Below are 27,791 nucleotides of genomic sequence, written 5' to 3'. Positions count from 1 at the left end.
CTCACCCACCAACCCCCCTCCCTCCGGTCACTCCACTCCCACCCGCCGCTCCTCGGCGCCGTCCTCACCTCGCCCCCACCAACCCCACTCCCTCCAGTCACTCCACTAACAGACGCTGCAGCCACCACTCCAATTACAGGGGAGGGGGCTTTGTGGTCCTGTAACAGGGGAGGGGGCTCTGTGTGTGTGGGGGGGGGGGACGGACAGTGTGTGTGTGGGTGGGGGGGGGACAGTGTGTGGGGGGACGGACAGTGTGTGTGTGGGGGGGAACGTGTGTGTGTGTGGGGGGAACCACAGTGTGTGTTTGGGGGGGGGGAAATGTGTGTGGGGGGCGACAGTGTGTGTGTGTGTGGGGGGGGGACACACAGTGTGTGTGTGTGGTGGGAAGGACGACAGTTTGTGTGTGTGTGGGGGACGGGACAGTGTGTTTGTGTGGGGGGATGACAGTGTGTGTGGGGGACCCTGTGTGTGTGTGTAGAACACTGTAGGGGGGGGGAACTGAGCTGTGCAGGGGGGGGAACACAAACAGAGAGGGGGGAGCAGAGAAACAGACACAGGGAGTGGAGAGAGAGGGGGGAGCGGGAAATTGTACTCCCGGGCAACGCCGGGTCTCTCAGCTAGTACCAAATAAATATAAAGAATAAAAACACCTCTGTTCTTCCTTTATCCCGGCAGTGCGCAAACTGGGGGGCGCAAGATTATTCAGGGAGGGGGGGAGGGCGCGGGCTCTTCCCCCAAGGCATTTAAATTAATGGCGAAGGATCGCGTGAGGCCTCTGCAACTTTACTTACCATCTCTTCGGCGACGCTTCGCCATGGCAACGCGGCGTTAGTCATGTGACGTCACTTGGCATGGCAACGTGACGTCACGTGACTACACAACGTCATTTGACGCCGGGAGCCGGAGAGGAGATAAGGGAGGGGAGGCACGAGCAGGGAGGGAAGCAGGAGGAGGGGGGGGCGCAAGCAAGAAAGATTGCGCAGCGCTGCTTATCCCACCCACTTCAGAGCTCATAATGGGAAGGCAGGAACAGCTTTTCACTCTCATCCCTGTGCTTCAAAACTCCATCCACTGTTCTCCAATTTCTAAATCTCATGAATTACTTCTAAGAATACAACGTCAAGAGGGTACTTAATCTCTATTACTTTCTACAAACTAAATGGCCTGAAATTAATCGGTTCACTTGCATTATAACTCAGGCATGTAAACGCACAGTGCTAGTTTCAGCAATTAGTCCATAAGCGGTGTCATACCTGTAAGTCGAAATGGAAAATTCGATATAGACACTGAAGTGCATTTTCCTCTGAAAATCCCCATAGACTTCCCTATGAACACAATTGTACTGTATTTGGAGAGAATAGCCTCTTGGGAGGAAAGTGGAGCACAGCGCAGGGACAAATGGCAGGAACCAGCACACCATAGGTTAAAACGACTTTATTGGTCGACAAGGGGAGACACCATAAAAAAGAGCAACCACCCACTCTGACGCGTTTCGGGCTAGGCCCTTTATCAAAGAGTATGCCCCAATTACAACAAACACATACTTATATACACACACTCTGATTACCTAAATGAATCGCATCCTCCGGTAGTATCTGTATTTGTTTATATTTAAAGACCCATAGTGAAAATTACTAGCTTTTCAATTTAAAAGAAGCTGTTTTAATCTCATCCTTAACTCAGATAGCAGTGGGGAGAGAAGCAATGCACAGTACTCTGCAACTGCACAGCCATCTCTCACAGAGTCTGCCTACGGTCTATGGAGATGTACTTCAGATAAGTGACATGTGGCAGACCTGTATGTTGCTTCTTCCACCATTGCTGCTGCTTCAAGTCAACCAGCTCCCAGTGAAACCAGTTGAAGTGAAAGATAGGAAATTAGGTGTTAAGTCAGCTACTCTTCTGCCCCTGTTATTTTTTCTCTCCAATTCAGATCTCTCAATAATTTACATGAAGAGCACGGAGCTATGTACCATAATAAATCACTGATATGACATTTCAAAATACATGCATCTTATTATACAGTTGTGAGAACTGTGCTGTCTACACAGTGACACATACTGGCCAGATCAGGATATTCAACAGAAGACGAGAGGGAAAAAAGAGAAGAGAAAACTGATTAGTGGGGGATTACAATACTTTACAAGGAAAAACACTTTCTCTGTCACTTTGAATCCTCTTTCTTTCTCTCCTCAGACTCCCCTATTCTTCTCCTTGGGAACTTCAACTGCCACACTGATAACCCCTCTCTCTCTTGGGCTTCCCACTTGCTCTCTCTAACCTCTTCTTTTGGCCTTCAACAGTGGACTGCAGCCAGCACCCACAAGGATGGCCACTTCCTAGACTTGGTTTTTCTCTCTCTGATTTCTCCATTTCCCCTTTTCCTCTCACAAAACCTCATCTCATTTTCTCTCTCTCACTTCTCCCCTTCGCCACTTCCATCTACCCCCTCGTCTCTACAGAGACCTGCGCTCAATTAACCTACCAGCTTTTGAGTCCACTTTACACTCCTCTCTCAGCTCTGCTCCAGACCCTGACAACATGGTCAGGAAATACAACTCTGCCCTATCCACCTCTCTTGATCTACATGCCCTGCTTTCTCTCTGCCGTTCTCGCCCTTTGAACACCAGACCCTGGCTAAATTCCCACACGCGTTCCTCTGAACACCTCGAGGAAATCTCAAACTCTCGCAGACTTCCTTCACTACAAATGTATGCTATCCTGTTTCAACGCTGCCCTTTCTCAAGCTAAACAAACCTACTTTTCTTCACTAATCAACACGCACAAGTCTAATCCATGCCGACTCTTCTCTGTCTTTGACTCCCTTCTCAGACCTCCCTCTGCTGCCTGTTCTTCTTCCTCCATCTAACCCCAGGACTTTGCCGACTACAGTATTTCAAGGAAAAGGTGGAATCCATACGTCAGGCCATCCCCTCTGTATCCTCCTCCCATCCTACACCTCTTCCTAACTCTCCCCCTGCATTCCTTGACTCTTTATCTGCTGTCACAGATGAGGATGTCGTTGCTGATCTCCTCTTCTCCCTCTAAAACCTGCCCTCTTGACCCCATTCCCTCTCATCTCCTAAAACCTCTTGCTCCTACTATAATCCCTATGCTCACACACATTTTTACCTCCTCCTGCTACTCTGGTACCTTTCCCTTTTCATTCAAAACATGCAACAGTTATACCATTACTCAAAATCAGCAAGCTTGACCCTGTCTTTCTAACTATCAACCGGTCTCCCTCCTGTCTTTTGCCTCTAAACTCCTTGAATGTCTTGTAGTCTCTCACTTGCTCAATTTTCTCAACACCTATTCTCTCCTAGACCCTCTACAATCTGGCTTCCACACTGCTCACTCCACTGAAACAACCCTCAGTAAAAAAAAACTAATGACCTCTATGCTGCCAAAGACAGAGGTCATTACACTCTGCTCATATTACTCAACCTCTCTGCAGCATGTGATACTGTGGACCACCCTCTTCTCCTTCACATTCTCCATACTTGGTATTCGTAACAAAGCTCTATTCTGGATCTCCTCTTACCTCTCCCATCGTACTTTGTATCCCTTTTGAAAACACCTCCTCCTCTATCGATCGCTCTGTGGGGGTACCCCAAGGCTCTGTCCTGGAACCCCTCATACTTTTCTCTTTACACACTCTCTCTAGGTGACCTAATCACATCTCTTGGGTTCAAATATCACCTCTATGCTGATGACACACAAATTTACTTGTCTTACTTACTTATCTTACTTATCTACCCCTGACCTTACACCTGCTCTACAGACTAAAGTTTCTCTCTGCTATATCATCCTGGATGGCCCTCCGCCGATGTAAACTTAACATGGGAAAAACAGAGCTCCTCATACTTCCTTCCAAACCTAACCCTATTTCCTCCTTCCACGTTACTGTTGTAAGTACTATCATTCACCCAGTAGCACAAGCATGCTGCCTAGGGGTCACACTCGACTCTTCTCTCACATTCAAAAGGGAGCAAGTGTGAGACGCTTTGGCCAAAGGGTTGAACTAAATGACCCTTTTTCAAGAGAATATATAGGTACTGCACTGTGTATTTTTGTCACATTGGAAGTAGCTTTGGGCATTTTTGTTTGTTTGTTTTTTTTGTATACATTTATGCACGCCCACTAGCACTCCTTTTGACACTTCTATACATATATATTACGTGGTAATGTTTGGGGTTTCTCAGAGCTTGTTGGGTATCTGTGTGTTTATTAACTATGTGCAGCTGTTCTCAGCTGTTTTTGGGAAGTTAGTGGCCCCTCCCCCCAAAGTTTAAGCTCGCCCCTCCCCACTTTCCAAGTTGATTCTCTTGAAAAAGGGTAATTTAGTTCAACCCTTTGGCCAAAGTTGCCAGGTCAGTTTCATTTTGCTGGGTTACGACAGATCCAATGCTGATCATTCTTCCTGTAATTATACAGGTAAATAATAATTTTAACTCAGGGAGTGTTAGGACCTGCAAACGGTCATGCCTTGAAGTTGGCTTGCAGGCTTAAGACGCTTTGGTCAAAGGGTTGAACTAAATGACCCTTTTTCAAGAGAATATATAGGTACTGCACTGTATTTTTGTCACATTGGAAGTAGTTTTGGGCATCTTTGTTTGTTTTTTGTTGCAACAAATTAGATTGTAAGCTCTTCAGAGCAGGGACTCCTTTTCCTAAATGTCACTTTTATGTCAGAAGCACTTCTCCCCTTTGTGTTATTGAAATTATTTGCTATTTATATGATTGTCACGTATATTAAATAAAGACATACATACAAAGGAAGGTGTAAGAGGACATGTGCAGAGGTATGCAATGGAGACTTTTTTTAAGGTGAAATTAAATAAGGCTTTTATTGCGCCTGTTTCTTTAACACAAGAAAATCATCCAAACGTATGCAAATAAGGGGTCAAACAAAGCTTCTGTTCCACTTGGGAGTATTTCTAGTGAAACCTATGCATTCCACAACTCCCTTTAGATTAGCATGTCTCCCAGACCCAAACATATGTAGCCATGCTGTAAAATGGCATACAGTTCTCTCTCATGTTGGCAGTAAACCTGGTAAGTTGCAGGATTGCCAGTATCAATCATGGAGGTTTGCCCTCACACCCTGGTGAGGTGTCATATGTATTCAAGGGGAGTGGTAACATGCTCTGAGTCCACCGTTAGTGACATCAGAGATGTGCCTGTTCCTGAGGTATATAAGGCACAGCACTGCGCAAAGTTAGGTGTTCTACATGACTAGGTTCCAGTTGGAAGTTAAGGAGCCCACTAGTGTGCTAACTAGGGGAGGCAGTCCTAGCTCAAGGGCAGCAGTATTAAGGCTAACTGAGCCTACACTGTGTCCAGGGACCTGGCACAGGTGGTGATCTCCCTGAGGGGAGAGGTGATCCAACTCCATTGGGAGGGTAGACCTTTTGAAGGGAAAGTACATCACAAGATGAGCGGCTGAGCTGCAAGCTGCGAGGGGCAGTCTGCCAAACTGTCAATAAAGATGCCCTGTTTCAAGACAACCCCACTGTGTGAGTGTGAAGTTACTCTCCAGCGGAAAGCACCACCAAGAAGGAGTTCCTCATCAGAACCATCTCCTTGCGGACGCAGAGATCCTGATGAGGTGGAGGCGCTGCACTGTATGTAGGTAGGACTCTAGCACACTACCTCAGCTGCCTGTCTGGGTTGACATTCCCCATACACCATCATGTGGGAGACTCAGGAGTCCTGTTGCCAACAGGTGCACCACCAGACACGACCATGTAATGGGGACTGGTTAGACCACAGGGGCCAATGTGAGATTGGGTGGGTCAGTCAGGTCAGAAAGTCCGTTACACATATATCTTGATATGTGCAGATATACAAAAAGTCTTAGAAAGGAAAGTCTTATCTGTCTCTTGTAGGGGAAGGCTTCTTTGTTGTCCAGGTTTAGAAGTACTTTCCCCTGTGTCTTGCTGGCAGCGTGCAGTCTCTTCAGGCAGGCTCAAGACGTCTGTCACCTTGTTCAGTTCCCAGGTCTGCTAAGGAGTCTCACTTCCAGTCTCAGAGGCAGGCTTTTTCTAACACCTCTAATCAGCCAGGTGCTGGTCAATTAACCAACACACTGCTGGATTAGAGGCAAGTTTTCTGAACAGGGTAAGTCCCCTGTTACAGAAGGGCAAACTATCACTTTTGCATTACTTTTCTTTAAAAAAAACCTAATGATGCAATGTACAGTAATACCCACATTACAGACTGTTTGTTTTGTCCATGGGCACAGGAGAAACAAAATAACGGACTTAGAGTTTTAAAGCTGTCATCTGTATGTCTAATGGAATAAACGCATTACTGTGTTTCTGTATATTCCACACCCATGTATGCGGCATACCAATTATTGTGCCAAATGTGGCACTTATAGACAGATCACAGCAAAATATTATATAATTATGCCATAGTAAGCTTAGAAAGACATATGAACACAATAATGAGACTGTAGTCATACAGGAGCAGCGTCGCCGATAGGGGGGGAAAGCCACAACAGGTGTTGGGCCCCCAGCTCTTGCCGGGCCCTGGCCCCAGCTGCGGCCCTCCCACGCCGAGCTTGTGATGCTGGTGCGCGCCGGGCCTTTCTGACGACGGCGTGCGCTGGGAACAAGCTGGGCTCTGCTTCCGGCGCGCACCAGCATGAGAGGGAGGCCAGGTGCGCGCCAGAGTGAAGGAGGCCGCAGCTGGGAGAGCCGGGCCCAACTTGCAGAACCGGCCGGGCCCCCCGCAGCCACCGTTCCCGGCCTGACCATCCCCAAGATATATCTGTATTTGAAAAAGTGCAGAGAAGACCCTCCAAACTAATGAAGGGTGGAAGGAATTACGTTTGAGGTAAGACTATATATTATGTGGAAAAACTGGCATTGTTCTCTGGAAAATAAGTGTCAAAGAGGGCATTTGACTATTATTTACACATATATCCAGAGACAGTAAAAAGATCTTGATAGGCAAATGTTCACCCTAAGGTCTGTACGGTTAACATAGGCTGATCCAATGAGGGATGAGACAAAATCAAAGATCAAAGGAGAACGATTTTTTACAGTAAAGGACCTGGGAGTCATTAGGTCAGCTGACTTACACGTAGGCATACAATGTAACAAAGCCATGAGGAAAGCACGCAGCATGTTAGTCTGTATAAGGAAAGGTATTAACAGCAGAGACATGTACTGATGCCACTTTATAGATCATTGGTAACACTTTACATAGAGTACGTTTACAAGTTGTGGAGACCACATCTCCGGAAGAACATAAATACAGTGGATATTGTGGAAAGAAGAGCTACTAAAATGGTGCATGATATACAGCATGAGTCTTTGTCACGGGAGTCGAGGCAATTTACACCTTTTTACCAGGATCATGCATTGACCAAACGAGTTAATTAAATAAATTGTAAATTTATTCACAAGAAAAGGCACACACACCATGATACACAAAATATAGCAAAAAGACACACATACTTGGGAATTGGGGTAACAATCTAGACTCTCCTTGGTGCAGGGAATCCTAACCCTGATAACAGTTGCAAAAACAGGACAGAAAATATTGCAGACAGGTTTCGCTGAAGCAGCCCTTTTCTTGCTGGGGACTTGAAACTGGAAACTTAGAATCTGAGTATCTTAGAGGACTGGAGAACTAACTCACTATCTGGTGGGTGCAAGGGGTTATAATACCTCTGACTTTAATTCACAGAATACTACCCCCCTAGCAGAAGTGTGAGAATATTCTCAGCAACCAAATCGGAGACAAACCGGTAGAAAAAACAGGGTTACCTGAAAATCTGAATGAACCAAGGTGCATGTGCAATTTGGCACCTCTGTTCCTAGTTCACTCAATGCCACTCGCGGTGACAGACTGACAGTCTGGTGAGGCATATGGAAATGCAAAGAGCGTCCATTGATCTCAGGACGTGGATACTAGAGTCGTCCCCTCCTGTCCAAATGGTCTTGCACCTCAGACATCCTCTATGGCTTTCATCTCCACTGTATGAGTAGACACAGTGGCACGTTCTGAAAGTCCCAGCTCATAATACTGTGCACAAGCATATGTTTTAAAACACACTGTTCCATAAAATATACACTTTAAAAATATCCTCAGTCTTTTGGTTATGGGAAATAGAATAAGAAGCTGTACATTATTTCTTACTAGCCATATTCCCCACACTCTATACAATAAACTTAGGACTGGACTTTTAAAATGTCCCCTCAGAACCTTATAGATGATTGGAGTACCCCGAGAACCTCTAAGCAGGTTCTGGGTTACCTGTACAGTAACTAGGTATCCCCCCTAACCTGGGGACCCCTACAGTAACTAGGTATCCCCCCTAACCTGAGGACCCCTTATAGTTACAGGGATACTTTACATCCCTTTGCACCATTTACCTTTCTGGTCTGTGCTGAAGCAGGGACCTCTAGTGGTGAGTCGCGCAAGCGTTTTCAGGGGGAGATATTACTGAGACAATGTGTCTATATGCATCCAGGAATCCAATCTGATTCCTGGGTACATTTTTAGGGGAACCAGCAACTCTGGGCCCTGGCTAGATAGACACAATCTGACAACACTTTCTCCGCAACCCCCCCCCCCCCTTGAAACTCATAACACAGCAATCCTGCTTGCTGGCATCCCTGGAAAGGTAAAAACACAAACAAATCTTTATTGTTGCATAATTACAGGTAATGCTTTTACAACACAGAGGGAACTCAAAAGAGATGGGTCCAAAGCACCCCACCATTTGCACTCGTTACCAAGGTAATAATTAGATGCTCCTTTATGCCAGATAGTCAGATCCCTTACAAGGAACTGTGAGCGACGAAAAAACAAAAAAGTTTTATTACATAAATCATTATACACTTAATAGTTAAAATTATAAAATTCCCCACAGAGGAGTGGTAGAGAAGAGAGGAGGGATTTTCTTCCTCTCTTCTCTACCACTTCTCTGTGGGGAATTTTATAATTTTAACTATTAAGTGTATAATGATTTATGTAATAACATTTTTTTGTTTTTTCGTAGCTCAAAGTTCCTTGTAAGGGATCTGACTATCTGGCATAAAGGAGCATCTAATTATTACCTTGGTAACGAGTGCAAATAGTGGGGTGCTTCGAACCCATCTCTTTTGAGTTCCCTCTGTGTTATATATATTGTTTACCTCCCTTGCACCTACTCTTCCACAATTAGGACTAAAGATTATATAGGTGAGCAGTTTTATTCAATTTTTCTGAATGCTTTTACAACAGTTGGGTCCAAGAGCTGACACTCCTGAACCCCACCCAACACATTGGTCAGTAGCCCAAGCACGCTGCCTAGGGGTCACACTCGACTCCTCTCTCACATTCTCCTCTCACATTCAAAACGTCTCTAAAACCAGTCGCTTTTTCCTCCGCAATATTACAAAGATACGCCCTTTCCTCTGTTGCTCAACTGCTAAAACTCTGACTCGGGCCCTCATTCTCTCCTGTCTCGACTACTGTAACCTCCTGCTGTCCGGACTTCCTGCCTCTCACCTGTCTCCCCTACAGTCTATCCTCAACGCTGCTGCCAGAATCACTTTACTCTTTCCTAAATCTGTCTCAGCGTCTCCCCTGCTGAAATCGCTCTCATGGCTTCCTATCAAATCCCGTATCACACATGTAATTCTCCTCCTCACTTTTAAAGCTTTACTCTCTTCTGCCCCTCCTTACATCTCAGCCCTAATTTCTCGCTATGCACCATTCCGACTCTTGCGTTCTGCTCAAGGATGCCTGCTCTCTACCCCCTTTGTTTCTAAAGCCCTCTCCCGCCTTAAACCTTTCTCACTGACTGCCCCACATCTCTCGAATGCCCTTCCCCTCAATACCCGACTAGCACCCTCTCTATCCACCTTTAAGACCCACTTGCTTAAAGAAGCAAACGATTAGCACCGTAGATATTACTTGACACATGATACATAAAGCTTGGCCCCCTGCAGAAGCACTTACTAAAAGGCCCTCCTACTGTCTCTGTACGTTCCTCCTACATACCAATTAGACGGTAAGCTTCTCGGAGCAGGGACTCCTCTTCCTAAATGTTACGTCTGTCTGAAGCACTTATTCCCATGACCTGTTATTTATATTATTTGTTATTGAGATGATTACTGTGTGTATTACTACTGTGAAGCGCTATGTACATTTATGGCGCTATACAAATAAAGACATACAATACAATAACAATTGACTACTTAGCTTAAAGGCTAAAGTACACACGGTGCATATCAAATGAGAACATGACAAAAGGGTGTTTAGGAGCAGAGGGCACAGTGGCTATATGATGTAAAGCCCAGTATCGGCTCATAGAAAGCGTAGGTATATTGTTGGCAACAGGTACAGCACATACAGAAGCTAAACTAGAGCAATCAATACCCTAAGTATAGTTATAGCTTGTTGTGTGGTAGGTGATAAATGAAACTGCTGAAGGGTCAGTATTGGTAATCACTTTTAAGTGGCTTTAGTAGCGTATCATAGTCATTAAAACTGCTGCAGATAGTTAATGAACGCAATCAGTTAGAGGCTACTGTATCTAGTGTACAATACGTAAAGCATATTTAGCATGGTGTTGGTAATATGTATAGACTGGGATCAGTACCTTCTGTGAATTATTACTTTACTACCTATCAGTGGAACTGCTGAAGCGAAGTATCTGTTTTTACTGCTAAGCAGCTTTTAGTCACGTATCTTAGCCTGGAAAACCACTGCAGACAGTTAATTTCAGAAATCAATTAGAGGCTGCTGCATCTGGTGTACAAAACGCAAGGCACTTTTAGCATGATAATTATGATATGAAAAAACAGGGATCAGTACCCTCTATGAATTATAAAGACTGGGAACAAATCAGCTGCTTATATACATACAAAGTGTATCTGAGACAGTGTCAACTCCTACTGTAGTATCTAATTGTTGTGGGACTCATTTATAACAAAGTCCTGCATGCAGTGAAACATACATTTAAAGTTGGATTCCCCCCTATCTATCAGCAATGCCTACGGTTGTATACAGTATGCTGAAAAAGGCATAGAGCAGGGGACCATGGTGAAACTTGGGGCGACCTAGTGCAGATTGAAGAAGCCCTGCTCATACATGTAAATTTAAAAAATAGTTCCCATGCACTGCCAGGGATACACCTGAGACAGATAAAAGAGGGAGAATGCACACGTGTATAATTGGATACAATCTTTCTTTGACATTCAGGTTGATGAATATAGTTTCTCAATGGTAGAAAAATGAGCACAATTATTAGTCCAACAAAAAAATATTTAAACGGATAATATCTGAACCCCCCCCCCCCCCCACAAGGTAAAGGTAGGTGTGTGGGGGTTAACTTAAATCAAAAAGTGAGTAAAAGAGCCTCCTTCGGTGCAGGTGGTTTTTTAATCATCATTAGCAACATTCAGGTATGGACAACCATAGGTCCATAAGATAGAATAAGGGGCAGGATTCCTTAGTAAGGACCCACTTCTTGGGATGGTGCTGTCAGGGTTCTGCTCGCCACAAACCAGGGTCGGACCGCGTTTGTGCGGCCGAGCATACTGTCAGGGTTCTGCTCGCCACAAACCAGGACCGGACCGCGAGGCTGAGGTGGGGTTGTAAAAGCACCGACCTGAGACCGCGCAGGCTGATCCGGATTGCGCAGTTCGTAGTCATATGTCGCAGGATCAGGATTGGAGAAGACAGTGTCGTCGTTGTAGAAGCCAGGGTCAGGACAGGAGACATCAGGATAAACATTGTTCAGGCAAGAGTTCGGCAACATGTAGTCAGGAGAACCCCGCTTCAGCTTAGGAGCGCGGGGTTGGGCTCTGCGCGAGCGACGGCCATGGCCCATGGTGCTGGTCACAGGAGATGGTAAGCAGACCAGAGTAGCACACCGCTTTGCTGCACGGGTGCACCAGTGCTACAGCGCAAGAGTCCTGAGCGGGCTAGGGAATCCTCTGTCTCAGCGCAGGAACCAGGACACGGCCTCTCTAGATTAGGGAAAGAGTAGGCCCCAGGAACCAGGAAGCTGAAGATACACAGGGAAACCTCCGCTACTGTGCAGGAATCCAGGAGGCTGAAGGACGCAGGGACGAAACCTCTGCTTCAGCACAGGAGAACAGGAGTGGACCGCTGCGTGAATATAGCAGCCGGTCCCAGGAACAAGGAGCTGAAGTGAACAAGAAGAGTACTCAGCTACAACACAGGAGACTGGAGCAGACCGCTCCGTGAATATTGCAGCCGGCCTTAGGAAACCTGGAGCTGCAGACAACAAGGAGAATACTCCGCTTCAGCATGAGAGACAGGAACAAGCGAGGGCTTGTGGCAGAACAGATAGTGACATCCAGGAAGGACTATGCTCGGCCAGGAGCATTATGGGCAAGCAATACTTAAAGGCCAGCGGGCCAATCCCCGGCGGGGGTGTGAAGGTCCTGCCCCTAATGAGTGAATGCAAGTATAGTTTGCAATGAAAGGCTGCACAGCTGCAGTAGATACCAGAGGGAGTGTGTATTGCTTTGAGTGAATCCAGGCTGCAGCAAACCTCAGGAAAGCTGTTCCAGGACTGCACCGGTCTGCAAGGTAAGGTAACCAGTAAACCGTGGAGCGGATTCCTTACAGGTGCCTATTATTGCTACATAATCGTATTATCATTGAAGCAGAAACAGCAACATTACAATATTTTCAAAGCTATCGCTGCATTCATTGGGGCACATAGTAGATTATAGAAATAGATCCCTGGGGTTTTGATGAAAGGTGTAAACACAAAACTCTCATCAAATCCTCTGGATGCCAGTGTTTGGAGCATGTAAATCCACCGGGATTCTTTTTTCAAGTGTTCTTTGTCCCAGTCGCCTCCTCTTATACCTGGTGAGTACTGGTCAATCCCTATGTAACGTAGAGTGTAGGTAACCAGTGCATCAAAAGTTAATAAGTCCCATTCATAAATATTGATTTCTCCGCTAGGACCTCTCCAATGAATACTCTATACATTGACAATGACCCTAATAGGGATGGGGGACTAGTACCTAGTGCTCACTGGCACATATACACAGTACATAACTTGTCCCATACAGTGCTGAATAAAGGGATAGAAACCCACAGGAATGACTCACTGTTTGCTTCCAAGATCCTGTGTGCGGTCCTATTGCGGTGATTCCCTCAGGACGGCATGCAGTCCACCAAGCAGAATAAACAGGAGACAAGTAGATGAAGGCAGTGCACTGCCTAATAAAAGCAGGAGGCTCACAAGTGCATAAAAAAGGCTTTATTCCATAAGTGGATCAAACATGACCCGTAAGAGCAACAGCAGGTGACACACCTACACGTTTCGGGCCGTGTGCCCTTTATCAAGGTGACACGGCCCGAAACGCGTAGGTGTGTCACCTGCTGTTGCTCTTAAGGGTCATGTTTATGGAATAAAGCCTTTTTTATGCACTTGTGAGCCTCCTCCTGCTTTTTTATGCAGTGCACTGCCTTCATCTACCTGTCCACTATGTAATGTAGGCTGGTGAGATCTCCATTGTGGCACTGGTTAATGTGTATGGCAAAGGGTGTATCCATATGGTTTCTGACTGAGCCAATGTTTTCCAAGACACGCTGTTTTGCCCACATTTCTTGCGGCGCGCGCATGTGTATATACATACACATCAACTGGGGAAATATATATATCGGGATGTTTGTCTTTGGGGAGATCAGTATGAGACATGAATTTGGCCCTTTTATAGGCTTTTTTGATAGTCTTGTTACTATAGCCTCTTTCCAGCAAGTGAGTTTTCATGAGCAGTGCCTGTTTCGCGAACTCAATCATACTACTGCAATTTCTCTTGAGTCGAAGAAATTGCCCAATGGGTATCCCCTGTATCAGAGCCTTAGGCCTCGTCCAGGGTGAAGAGAAGAGCGGAGCGAGCGAGCTGGCGCTCATGAGCAGCTCTCTGTCAGGAATCCGCTCCGCGGGTTACTGGTTACCTTACCTTGCAGACCGGTGCAGTTCTGGAACAGCTCTCCTGATGTTTGCTGCAGCCTGGATTCACTCACCAAAAGCTATACACACTCCCTCTGGTATCTACTGCAGCTGTGCAGCCTATTATGCAACCTAGACTTGCATTCTTTCATTGGAGCAATACCTTCACACCCCCGCTGGGGATTGGCCTGCTGGCCTTTAAGTATTGCCTTCCCATAATGCTCCTTGCCGAGCATAGTCCTTACCGGATGTCACCAACTGTTCTGCCACAAGCTCTTGCTTGTTCTCCTGTGCTGAAGCGGAGGTTTCCCTTGCGTCCTTCAGCTTCCTGTTCTCCTGTGCTGAAGCGGAGGTTTCCCTTGCGTCCTTCAGCTTCCTGTTCCCCTGTGCTGAAGCAGAGGTTTCGTCCCTGCGTCCTTCAGCCTCCTGGATTCCTGCACTGAAGCGGAGGTTTCACCCCTGCGTCCTTCAGTCTCCTGGATTCCTACACTGAAGCGGAGGTCTCCCTGTGTATCTACAGCTTCCTGGTTCCTGGGGCCTACTCTTTCCCTAATCTAGAGAGGCCGTGTCCTGGTTCCTGCGCTGCTACAGAGGATTCCCTAGCCCGCTCAGGACTCTTGCGCTGTAGCACTGGTTTAACCGTGCAGCTAGGCGGTGTGTAAATCTGGTCTATCTTCCACCTCTGAGACCAGTACCATGGGCCATGGTCGCCGCACGCGCAGAGACCCCTCCCGCGCTCATAAGCCGAAGCGGGGTTCTCCTGACTCCCTGTTGCCGAACTCCTGCTTGGACAATGTTTATTCTGACGTCTCCTATCCTGACCCTGGCTTGTACAACGACGATGCTGTCTTCTCCAATCCAGACCCTGCTACGTACGACTATGAACTGCGCAATCCGGATCAGCCTGCGAGGTTTAAGGTCGGTGCTTTTACAACCCTACCTCAGCCACGCGGTCCGACCCGAGTTTGTGGCGAGCACAACCGTGACACTCTCCCCCTCCCCGCGCTCTCTCCCCCTCCCCATCTCCCTCCCCCCCACGCTCTCTCCCTCCCCCCCAAGCTTTCTCCCTCCCCCACGATCCTCTACCACATCACCATACAAGCGGATCCCGATTAAACAGCAAGTCGCAGGCAACATACTTCTCCGCTCTTCATGCTAGCGACACGCTAGGTTACAGAATCTCCATATACTGCGATTATCTCTCTTAGGCGCATATTAATCTTCAATCTGCTGATTTTATTAGATCACCTAATCAGAAGACTCTGATTCATCCCATTTATATTGCTATCCACTAGTGGCACATCATGCTACTACTCCAATTTAGTATATCTAGCTACCTGTTTCTATGTCCATTATTGACCAAGTGTGGGTTTTTCTACTAAAGTATAACGTAGTTCACACGGCTTCTATAAACTCATCAAACTAGCTATTTACACTAGGACGTAGTTATTGCAATTTATCATTAGTAGTATACCTATATGCAGCTGTATACTCATTCAGTTGGTTTAACCCCCCCCCCCACCACACCTCCCCATTACCCACTGTGTTAGGGTTTATTTATGATACAGTAATACGTGTGGATATTTTGGTCTTATTGCTACTCCACAGGTGTCCTTATACTCTTCAGGCCTCAGCACTTACTGCTGTCATTTGGTCACTATGGCGTTGATCGACGTTTTTTATTACCCATTATTTTCATCTTTATTCCAATTAAGTTTTTTAGTATTATCATTTCATCCAGACGGGAGGATGAGTGGCCACAACTGGGTTTAACTTTTCTGGTTTAGTAGTACTTAACCTCTTATGCATATAAACTGTTTTCGGGATCACGTACATTATCTTTATGGCTTTGTATTTTTCGTTGTGTCCGTTTCAAATTAAATCTGAAAAGCATTGCTGGAGTTTGAACCTGCCGCTTTCAGAAGCACAGAGGTAGCAGGCCGCAATAGTCTGTGAACCTTGATGCATTGCATTGAATGAAATGTTAAATTCGTGCATCAAAAAGGTGGGGGGGGGGGGGAGGGGCAGGGGAACAACCAAAGCTCTTGCCTTTATGGTTTCCAATGCAGATTAAGCTGCTACCTTTTAAACAGCACATGCCTTAGATCATAGTATAAGTGACCTGGATATATGCTGATATTTAGCAATTATGCACCCAAACATCAAAATAGCACAGTATGCAGTTACTTACCGCTCTAGTCTCATAAAGTATCAGCTTCTGTATGCCACTTATGATCGGAGCAGCAGGCGGCATGATGGTGATTTTATTGTTCAGCTGCTGGGTTACCGCAGTGGTTTATCTTACAAACAAGGCCTGCACAAAACAAACAAATCACGTGAAAAGGTTTTAGTGCTCATTCTTCACGAGCCAAAAAACGCAGAAAACATGAACAAATGGATCATCTAAAAATCATGAAGTCATACTCAAAGATATAGATTGTTGTTATTTTCTGGTTGTCACATCTACTTGGGCATTTCCACTGTATGAATCCATTATAGGGAACCCGGCGTATTTAAATTGAAGCAACTTTACAGATCGTTTACATACTTTTATATAAAAGGTGTTAAATACTTAAGTTTCAAGAGAAAATGAAATGGAAAATACTACAATTGAGATATCCTTACTGTGCCCCAGGGTATCATGAGGGTGACACATTGCAGTATAATGTGATGTTATTGGTCCCAGGCTCCTGGGTTTTTAGATTCCTCGTTAATTCCTTTGAGTTCTGCTTCTGACGGCACTGGTGATGCTGCTAGGAAAGGGAAAATGTCTGTGCTGACCCAGAAAATGCAAACACACAGAGATGTCATTTAAGATACAAGATGGCTCACGCCTGACCTCTTGTGGGTAAATAAGGGTATCTCAATTGTTTTGAAGTTAAACTTATTTGAAGGCACCTACAGAGTTTTGATGGGGAAAATGTCATTGGTTGTAACGAAAATGCATCACGGAAGTGACGTCATGATGTCGGGACTCAACGCTGCGCATGCGCAACCCGTAAGAGAAGTCAGACCAAGGGGAAGAAGGAGCCTGGGAACACCGGGCAGGGAGAAAAAGGAGACCCTGCAACAAGGCTGTGGTGGGAAGGGAGGGACTGTGAGAGAGCCGCGTCCCCCGAAATCCCGGTGCTGAAACAGACACAGTCACACACACACGGAATTCAGTTAGTATCAATATAGAGGTGCAAATAGCTAAACCAGTGGGGGGCGTGCCAAGCACACACGGTCTATGTCACACTTCTTTGCGTTTTGTCACTGAAATTGTGTTTTGATTCTTAATTAAAAACATTACCATCATAAATACAATTTCTGTGACAAAAGACAACAAAGTTTCACTTAAAATGTGCGCACACACCCTTTTTTGTTTGTTTGTTTGATACAGAGTATATGTGAGACAATCGTATCCGTTTTGTTCTATAGTGTGTAGGCAAAACATAGAATGCAATTTTTATTGCTGTTATAATAATTTCCCCAATTTTAATAAAAAAAAAAAAAAAAAACATAGGGAATCAGGCTCTGGAAGTCATTGTCTGGATGAAATACAATAGCTGGGGCCATTCTGTGGTGCGCCTCCAAATGTGTCAGACTAAGGGAATGGGCGGCGCACTGGCATGGATTCGGACATTTTGTCGCGGCTGTCATGCCGAGGCCAAGCCTCCGCTGGCGTGTGACAGCAGAGGGACCCTCAGTCGCAGGCCGGTCCTACGATAATGTAAAGTTAATTTAAGGGGTTTTAGAGGTTAGGGTAGTGGGTAAAGGATAGGGGTTAGGTTTTTAGCATGGGGAATTAGGGTAAAGGGTTAAAGTTTTTAGGGTAGGGGATTAGGGTACAGGGTTAGGTTTTTTACGGTAAGGGATATGGGTAAGAGGTTAAAGTGTTTAAGGTAGGGGGTAGCGTTAGTATTAGGGATTAAAATTAGGAGTTTTTAGGGCAGGGGGTAGCGTTTATATTAGGGATTAATATTAGGAGTTTTAGGGCAGGGGGTAGCGTTTATATTAGGGATTAATATTAGGAGTTTTAGGGTAGGGGTAGCGTTGTATTAGGGATTAATATTAGGAGTTTTAGGGTAGGGGTAGCGTTGTATTAGGGATTAATATTAGGAGTTTTAGGGTAGGGGTAGCGTTGTATTAGGGATTAATATTAGGAGTTTTAGGGTAGGGGTAGCGTTGTATTAGGGATTAAGATTAAGAGTTTTTAGGGTAGGGGTAGCGTTGTATTAGGGATTAAGATTAAGAGTTTTTAGGGTAGGGGTAGCGTTGTATTAGGGATTAATATTAGGAGTTTTAGGGTAGGGGTAGCGTTGTATTAGGGATTAAGATGAGGAGTTTTTCGGGTACAGTTAGGGGTTTTCCTTGCCGGTGAAGCGGCCGGCAGAGAAATGTCCCAGTGGCGAGGTAAGCGGCGGCTAAACGTCGGCGGAGATTCGATCGCGGCATAACGGCTGCGACCAAATGTCCTAAACCAGGGGTGCGCAAACTGGGGGGAAATTTTTGGGGTGGGCGGGGCCCGTGCGCAATTTACAGAGGCCCCCGCGCTCTTCCCGAAGGCATTAAAATTAGCGACGGCCTCTGTTAGGTTCCTTACCTTGGCTTAGAGTCGGACGGCTCCTGGTGACGTGTCGCCATGGCAACGTTGTGTCAAGTGACGCCACGTTGCCATGGTAATGTGACGTCAGAACGCCGGAGCCAAGGTAAGGAGGGGGCCATGAGCAGGAGGGGAGAGCCGGCAGGGTGGCGCAGGGGAGAAAGATTGTGCACCCCTGTCCTAGACCACACTGGCACACAGAGCTATCCAGATACCACTGGCTGTAGTTAAAATAGCAATCTCCCCCAGAAGCTACAGGAGTTGAACTCACATGATGCCCTGGAGTCATCAAAAGAGTGATATGTGCAAGCATGGCTGAATTGGCGATATCATCCATTAAAGTCAATGGCAGATATTGCCAATCGGGCTCCATAGCGCTTTGATGGCTGCAGGGTTATGTACCTTGTTCCCTGAGTGTCCAGCTCTTAAAAACAAAAATATATATCTCAAATGGAAATATTACTGTGTGCTCATTTGCATGTCTTAGACAGGTCTGCAACCCCACCTTTCACCATTATCACCCAGCTTACAGTGCTTCCACTGCAGCAAGGGATTCTGGGAAATTACATGCAAATGAGCACACAGTGACACTTTTTGCTTCTTTGCTTTTAGCTTTACATGGACCCCTATAAGCTTATGCTTGCTGCATTGCACAGCTTTTCAGCTGTGACCCTGCAACAAGGCTGTGGTGGGAAGAAGAGAGGGACTGTGAGAGAGCCGCGTCCCCCGAAATCCCGGTGCTGAAACAGACACAGTCACACACACACAGTCACACACACGAGGAATTCAGTTAGTATCAATATAGAGGTGCAAATAGCTAAAACAGTGGGGGTGGGGGGGGGGTGCCAAGCACACACAGTCTATGTCACACTTCTTTGCGTTTTGTCACTGAAATTGTGTTTTGATTCTTAATTAAAAACATTACCATCATAAATACAATTTCTGTGACAAAAGACAACAAATTTTCACTTAAAATGTGCGCACACACCCTTTTTTGTTTGTTTGTTTGTTTGATACAGAGTATATGTGAGACAATCGTATCCGTTTTGTTCTATAGTGTGTAGGCAAAACATAGAATGCAATTTTTATTGCTATTATAATAATTTCCCCAATTTTAATTAAAAAAAAAAAAACATAGGGAATCAGGCTCTGGAAGTCATTGTCTGGATGAAATACAATAGCTGGGGCCATTCTGTGGTGCGCCTCCAAATGTGTCAGACTAAGGGAATGGGCGGCGCACTGGCATGGATTCGGACATTTTGTCGCGGCTGTCATGCCGAGGCCAAGCCTCCGCTGGCGTGTGACAGCAGAGGGACCCTCAGCCGCAGGCCCGTCCTACGATAATGTAAAGTTTAAGGGGTTTTAGAGGTTAGGGTAGTGGGTGAAGGATAGGGGTTAGGTTTTTAGCATGGGGAATTAGGGTAAAGGATTAAAGTTTCTAGGGTAGGGGATTAGGGTACAGGGTTAGGTTTTTTACGGTAAGGGATATGGGTAAGAGGTTAAAGTTTTTAAGGTAGGGGGTAGCGTTAGTATTAGGGATTAAGATTAGGAGTTTTTAGGGCAGGGGTAGCGTTAGTATTAGGGATTAAGATTAGGCATTTTAGGGCAGGGGTAGCGTTAGTATTAGGGATTAAGATTAGGAGTTTTTAGGGCAGGGGTAGCGTTAGTATTAGGGATTAAGATTAGGCATTTTAGGGTAGGGGTAGCGTTAGTATTAGGGATTAAGATTAGGAGTTTTTAGGGCAGGGGTAGCGTTAGTATTAGGGATTAAGATTAGGCATTTTAGGGCAGGGGTAGCGTTAGTATTAGGGATTAAGATTAGGAGTTTTTAGGGCAGGGGTAGCGTTAGTATTAGGGATTAAGATTAGGCATTTTAGGGTAGGGGTAGCGTTAGTATTAGGGATTAAGATTAGGAGTTTTTAGGGCAGGGGTAGCGTTAGTATTAGGGATTAAGATTAGGCATTTTAGGGTAGGGGTAGCGTTAGTATTAGGGATTAAGATTAGGCATTTTAGGGTAGGGGTAGCGTTAGTATTAGGGATTAAGATTAAGAGTTTTTAGGGTAGGGGGTAGCGTTTATATTAGGGATTAATATTAGGAGTTTTAGGGTAGGGGGTAGCGTTTATATTAGGGATTAATATTAGGAGTTTTAGGGTAGGGGTAGCGTTGTATTAGGGATTAAGATGAGGAGTTTTTCGGGTACAGTTAGGGGTTTTCCTTGCCGGTGAAGCGGCCGGCAGAGAAATGTCCCAGTGGCGAGGTAAGCGGCGGCTAAACGTCGGCGGAGATTCGATCGCGGCATAACGGCTGCGACCAAATGTCCTAAACCAGGGGTGCGCAAACTGGGGGGAAATTTTTGGGGTGGGCGGGGCCCGTGCGGAATTTACAGAGGCCCCCGCGCTCTTCCCGAAGGCATTAAAATTAGCGACGGCCTCTGTTAGATTCCTTACCTTGGCTTAGACGGCTTCTGGTGACGTGTCGCCATGGCAACGTTGTGTCAAGTGACGCCACGTTGCCATGGTAATGTGATATCAGAACGCCGGAGCCAAGGTAAGGAGGGGGCCATGAGCAGGAGGGGAGAGCCGGCAGGGTGGCGCAGGGGAGAAAGATTGTGCACCCCTGTCCTGGACCACACTGGCACACAGAGCTATCCAGATACCACTGGCTGTAGTTAAAATAGCAATCTCCCCCAGAAGCTACAGGAGTTGAACTCACATGATGCCCTGGAGTCATCAAAAGAGTGATATGTGCAAGCATGGCTGAATTGGCGATATCATCCATTAAAGTCAATGGCAGATATTGCCAATCGGGCTCCATAGCGCTTTGATGGCTCCAGGGTTATGTACCTTGTTCCCTGAGTGTCCAGCTCTTAAAAACAAAAATATATATCTCAAATGGAAATATTACTGTGTGCTCATTTGCATGTCTTAGACAGGTCTGCAACCCCACCTTTCACCATTATCACCCAGCTTACAGTGCTTCCACTGCAGCAAGGGATTCTGGGAAATTACATGCAAATGAGCACAGTGCCTCTTTTTGCTTCTTTGCTTTTAGCTTTACATGGACCCCTATAAGCTTATGCTCGCTGCATTGCACAGCTTTTCAGCACAGCCTGGGTTAAGATGCATAGCCAGTAAACCTACCCACAGACAGACGTTTCGACCTTTTGGGGCTCATCGTGAGGCTGGTTGTACTGGCTTTCCAATTTGAAGCTTGGATAGGTATCCACAACACATTAGTTAAGATATATATATATATATATTACTTGTGAACACATTCACATGTCTTAGAGGTCTGCAACCCTGCTTTTCGCCATTATCACCTAGCATACAGTGCTTCCACTGCAGCAAGGGATTCTGGGAAATGACATGCAAATGAGCACACAGTGCCACCTTTTGTCTCAAGACCACATTACATGGAAAACCCTTAAGATAGATAGATATAGATAGGAGACACACACACGTGACAAACAAACAAAGAGTAGCGCTAGGTCAGTGTAACTATTAGAAAATAATATTGTGACAGACAATGATGCAAAATTAAAATGAAACACAAGCTAAAAATCAATTAGGTCACAGTGAATACTTATAAATTAAATAGTTACATAAATACCAATTTATGTAGTTTACTTCATTAGTTTTTGCCATACACATGGAGCTAAATATTAAATATATATTTTTCATCAAATATATTGTCCACACTTTATAGCAGGCCTGCACAACTCGTAAAGTGCGAAGGGCCGAACTGCTCCAACGGAAAAAAAATTGGGCCGCACGTGTAAAATCATCATCATCGTCATCATCATTATCATTATCATCGTAATCTCTATCTCTCCTCCAGCACCTCTCATCATCATTCTGCACCTCTCATCACTCCCACCCCTGCACCTCCCATCACTCCCACCCCTGCACCTCCCATCACTCCCACCCCTGCACCTCCCATCACTCTCCGCCCCTGTACCTCCCATCACTCTCCCCCCATGTACCTCCCATCACTCTCCCCCCCCTGCACCTCCCATCAATCTCCCTCCCCTGCACCTCCCATCACTCTTCCCCCCTGCACCTCCCATCACTCTCCCCCCTGCACCTCACAAGGAAAACAGAGTCCGCCGCACGGGTAAAACAGCATTTATTATTCAAAATAACACATTTATTTACTATGTTTACTTGAAACAAAATTACATTTAAAATACTTTCATTAAAATTAAATTAATTTGCCCATATCAGCAGCCCATGTCAGCCCCCACAGCCCACGTCAGCAGCCCCCCACAGCCCATGTCAGCACCCCCCCCTCCCATGTCAGCATCCCCCTCCCATGTCAGCATCCCCCCACAGCCCATGTCAGCATCCCCCCACAGCCCATGTCAGCAGCCCCCCACAGCCCATGTCAGCAGCCCCCCACAGCCCATGTCAGCAGCCCCCCACAGCCCATGTCAGCATCCCCCCACAGCCCATGTCAGCATCCCCCCACAGCCCATGTCAGCATCCCCCCACAGCCCATGTCAGCATCCCCCCACCCATGTCAGCATCCCCCCTCCTATGTCAGCATCCCCCCTCCCATGTCAGCATCCCCCCTCCCATGTCAGCATCCCCCCTCCCATGTCAGCATCCCCCCTCCCATGTCAGCATCCCCCCACCCATGTCAGCATCCCCCCTCCCATGTCAGCATCCCCCCACCCATGTCAGCATCCCCCCACCCATGTCAGCATTCGCCCTCCCATGTCAGCATCCCCCCTCCCAAGTCAGCATCCCCCCACCCAAGTCAGCATCCCTCACCCCAAGGCAGCATCCCCCACCCCAAGGCAGCATCCCCCCCCCCCCAAGTCAGCATCCTCCACCCCAAGGCAGCATCCCCCCCCCAAGTCAGCATCCCCCACCCCCAAGGCAGCACCCCCCCCCAAGGCAGCATCCTCCCCCCCCCAAGTCAGCATCCCCCACCCCCAAGTCAGCATCCCCCCCCCCCCAAGTCAGCATCCCCCATGCCTACCAGATGATGTTGGAGGCGGTAGCAGACTCTGTTGCCGCCGACGGTGGCAAAAGGAGGAGAGGAGGTGGTGGATGGCGGCGATGGCAGGTGACCCTGAAGTTCCGGGTCGCGGGACTGGTGGAGCGCGTTCCCCTGCTGGAGCCGGGAAAGGGGGTTAGGGGGATAAGAGGAAGCGCACGTGTTTGCTGGTGCGCGCTCCTAGAGGGCACAGACAGCATGAGGCCGCGAGGGTTTACCAGGGAAGTTCCGGGTCGCGGGACTGGTGGTGCGCGTTCCCCTGCTGGAGCCGGGAAGGGGGGTTAGGGGGATTACAGTAAGCGCACGCGTTTGCTGGTGCGCGCTCCTAGAGGGCACAGACAGCATGTGGCCGCGAGGGTTTACCAGGGAAGGAGAGGAGTGGGGAGGGAGAGGAGGGGGGAAGAAGGGGGGTTGAAGGGGGGCTGTCGCGGGCCGCACGTTTTGCCCCGGCGGGCCGCTTGCGGCCCGCGGGCCGTATGTTGTGCAGCCCTGCTTTATAGGCATCATTATTGTAAAATAATCTATTAGCGCACTATTTGGTTCTCTTTCTGGGTACTTACATTAGTACAGATAAGAATAATATTGTGACAACGCTGGTATATAAGCACTCAGTGACATATTAACATCAGCACTTTGATTACATAATTGAATAAGTGTTTGTGGACTATTTAAATGTGCCTCCGTGTCAATGGAGTAACCCCTGATGAAGTCACGTGATCGTGACGAAACGCGTAGGAACATCTGCTGCTAGTGTGATGTCATCACGCAGAGGAGACACGGGCAGAGCTGTGGTGATCCGGCGCGGCTTGTGAGCTGAACATCCAGCTGATTTAATTCAGACTGCACATCGTGAGGCCACGGGACCGCTACAGCCAGCAAAGACATCTTTCAGCTGACAGAAGCAGACGATCATGATATGGTCCACTTGTACCTGACACCTGTTCCCAATCCTCCCGCTCCCTTGTGATGACCATTCTAGCCTTGAGTATTTACTCTATATGATTTTTATCTTCTACCCTCCTGTAAGTGCATGTCCTATCGATTGGGCGGCTCTCCTTTTATTAAATCCCTTGCATCAACCAAATTAATGCAATGAAGCTTGCACTTCTTTTTGAGATATATATATATATATATATATATATATCAGAAATAGCCATGTTAGTCCAGTTGCTATAGTGCAGCATAAATTAGATCTTCAGTGTTAGTCCAAATAAAATTTAAAAAATCACTGAATACTGAAGAACTCATTTATTCTGCTATTGGGTTCTGGGGAGAGCTTCATTGTATTCTCCCAGACACTTGTAATTTCAAACGCTTATATTTACTGAATGGAGTATCTGATTTTAAAAAAAAAGAAAAAAAAAAAGAAGTTGTGTGTGTGTTGTAAGTGAAACTTCTTTGTGTTTTGTCACAGAAATTGCATTTGCGATGGTGATGGTTTTAATTAAATGAAAGATTTGAGAGTACTGTATAATTTATTTTATTTGTGTGTTGAAATTTCCATAATATCACTTGGAATACATGATATAATTGACTTACGAAAACTAAAGTAAGATACATATATTTTTATTTTAAAGTATCTAAATGCCGTTACTTTCAAAAGTCTTTCATTAAATGTAAATCATAAAAATCAAAACACAATTTCAGTGACAAAACGCAAAGAAATTTGACTTAGAACGTGCGTGGTCGACACACACACCTTTTTTTTTTTATATAATCATTACAGTTACTATATTAATCTATATAAAATGAATGTGTTAAATGTTTACACACCTTGCATGGTTTTCCACTTCTGCCTTTTCTATTATAAAATGGTACATTTCTAAAATTTTCGGAAATGCTTGCAAAAGGGAGGAGTGGCTCAGTGAGTAAAGACACTGACTGACACTGAGATTGTTGCAGGGGAACCTGGTTCAATTCCCAGTGTCAGCTCCTTGTGACCTTGGGCAAGTCACTTTATCTCCCTGTGCCTCACTACACTGTACAACTAGCAGCGCTATACTAGAACATGCTATTATTATTATAATATGGATGGGACTTGTGCTCTATGGTTATTTTTGATGCACAGACAAAGCCCATGAGGTAACTTTACAATGTGTTGCAGGTCCCCTCTATCAGAAAATCCCTTCCGTAGGACGGTATATATTTGTTGTCAGGCTGCAATACCTTTCAAAGTTCACAAGCCTTTTAGACGAGGAGTTCTCAAACTCTTTCTTCTCGCAGGCCACTTCAGCATATTAGTAAGTGTGTGAAAGCAGCACCGAGCACACCGACATCATCAATACTTATTATTAGAAATGATGTATTGATCAAAGCTAAGGCTGGGGCCATGGAACAGCAGACAGTGCGGACGCGTCCGCACGCTGAGCAAACAGACTGACTTAAGGCAGTGTTCGCGTCCATGCGGCGTGCGGGAGAAATCAGTTCAAACTGATTTCTTGGCGTGACAGGCCGGTCACGTGAGCGGTTCGCCCAGCTCCGTGACGCCCCCCACGGCCCGTCCACCATGGCCAGGTAAGCGCCCGCTCAATGACCAGCCTCCGCATGGGCGAAGGCACAATGGCCCCAGCCTAATGGACCGTTGTCTGAAAAGCAGCGTGTCCCAAACAAGGCATCAATCTACAGCAACAGAGACCGGAAAAGCCATGAGCTGCAAGTCACATGCTGCCTGATATTAATTGCAGAGTCATAAGAAAACAGCAGTGGTGTAGGGCTCAGTTTGAGAGGCCGAGTTCAGGTCCAGTGATTGCAAGTCGTGTTTCCTGGTACCCAGAGATCCCGTGTGAGGTTGCATGGGGTCCCACAACAAAAAATATATATGTTACCAACACAATCATCAACAAAAAATATATATGTTACCAACACAATCATTTAATTTTGCCAGATTCAGAATGTAATGTTTGTAAAGATTAATATTTAAATGATATATGATTTAAAAAGATGTTGATTTTAAAACATATACTCAAGTAAAGGGGTGGCAATTTGAAGGCACATAGGCTGGAGTCATAATAAATTGAAAGGAATTTTGTAATTCTTAAAAAGATTTTCAAATCTGTATTTAAAAAGGTAAACAACTTATTGATTTGCTGTGAGCCTCACTGATCTTTAGTATCAGCAGTCGAGCATCGATGAAGTCTCACTGACAAAAAACCCCTGTAATGATCCATTAAAATGTTACATCTCTCACTGGCTTTGGTTCTTAAAAGTTTACATTTCGTTTCAGATTTACATGAAAAAGGGGCTTGCTTGTATGATCCGAATACGCTCAAGTGCAACCATCACCTATCTCTATGACAGTTAATTTTAAAAGCCAAAAGCTCAGCGCCATGCAGAAGGATAATGTTCTTGATAAAAAAGATACACGTATGTCAACCTCCAAGGACTGATGTCAGTGAGATGTGGGGATTGGGGAACAAACGGAATTTGTATGGAAATGATTGCTTTTAACAACGAGGCTCCTCTGTAATCTGTGAGAGCGACTTCAAACGTCAGTGGGCACTGACATCTGTACAAAGCAAACATGCTCATGCAAAAAAACTATTATATCTCTAACGTTTCACTACTGGCAAACCACAAACTAAGGCCTGGCGTATTGCGAGTTGGACTTGCCATATGGCGGTGCCTATACAGACCCCTTCGCGTGTATTAATTACACTGACAACTGCCAGAGCGCCTCTGAGCTCTCCCTTTTTTACAGCGAGCTCACTCACCTGAAGCACGCGCCCCTGCTGACGTCAGCCCCACTAGCACATACTGTAGCATTTACCACGGAACAGAACCAAGAGTGGTCACGTGCGCACAGTATCTCACAACAGGTTCGCTCGCGCGCTGTGTTTACAACCGTCACACAGAGCAACGCTTCCGGATATTCTACAACGTCCCGTCCTATCAGCCTCGGGTCGGACGGAGCCTGACAAGGGACAGAAATAATCGCCTCTACATCTTTTCCCATTCATGCGTTAAATGTGTGCTCACCCATTTGATGCCGGGGGGGGGGGGGGTGAACAACTTGCCGTTATTTGTGGGTATATTCTACTGCGAAATAGTTTCAGGTCATTAAAATAATATCTAATGTATTTTTCTTTATATATACCATTCATTAGAGGATTCTAAAACTCATGACGCTGCAGATCCCTCTGAACCCCCCACCCACGAAATATTAACCCTTTCGTTGCTGGCTTCTGCCAGTACGGGGTTAGTAAGAGCCCCCTTTCCCGGGAAGATAGTGACATATGCGACATTTGCCGAAGCAAAAG

The 27,791-nt window shown here is 46.1% G+C and overlaps 1 protein-coding gene across 1 annotated transcript in view; it reads right to left on the bottom strand.

The window, feature by feature from the left end:
• FIG4 (FIG4 phosphoinositide 5-phosphatase) overlaps positions 1–27,505 on the bottom strand; it is a 380,709-nt gene extending 353,204 nt beyond the window's left edge. The window contains exons 1-2 of the mRNA XM_075595029.1: positions 27,246–27,505; positions 16,140–16,262 (exon numbers count right to left, since the gene is read on the bottom strand). Of these exons, the coding sequence (XP_075451144.1) occupies positions 16,140–16,202 (63 nt within the window). The 5' untranslated portion in view covers positions 16,203–16,262; positions 27,246–27,505. The remainder of the gene's footprint in view (positions 1–16,139; positions 16,263–27,245) is intronic.
• Between the last annotated feature and the right edge of the window lie 286 nt (positions 27,506–27,791).

Source organism: Ascaphus truei, chromosome 4 (genome assembly GCF_040206685.1).
Source record: "Ascaphus truei isolate aAscTru1 chromosome 4, aAscTru1.hap1, whole genome shotgun sequence".
Taxonomy (NCBI): Eukaryota; Metazoa; Chordata; class Amphibia; order Anura; family Ascaphidae; genus Ascaphus; species Ascaphus truei.
Note: the sequence above shows the minus strand (reverse complement) of the source record. Positions and strands in the feature narration are given on the sequence as shown.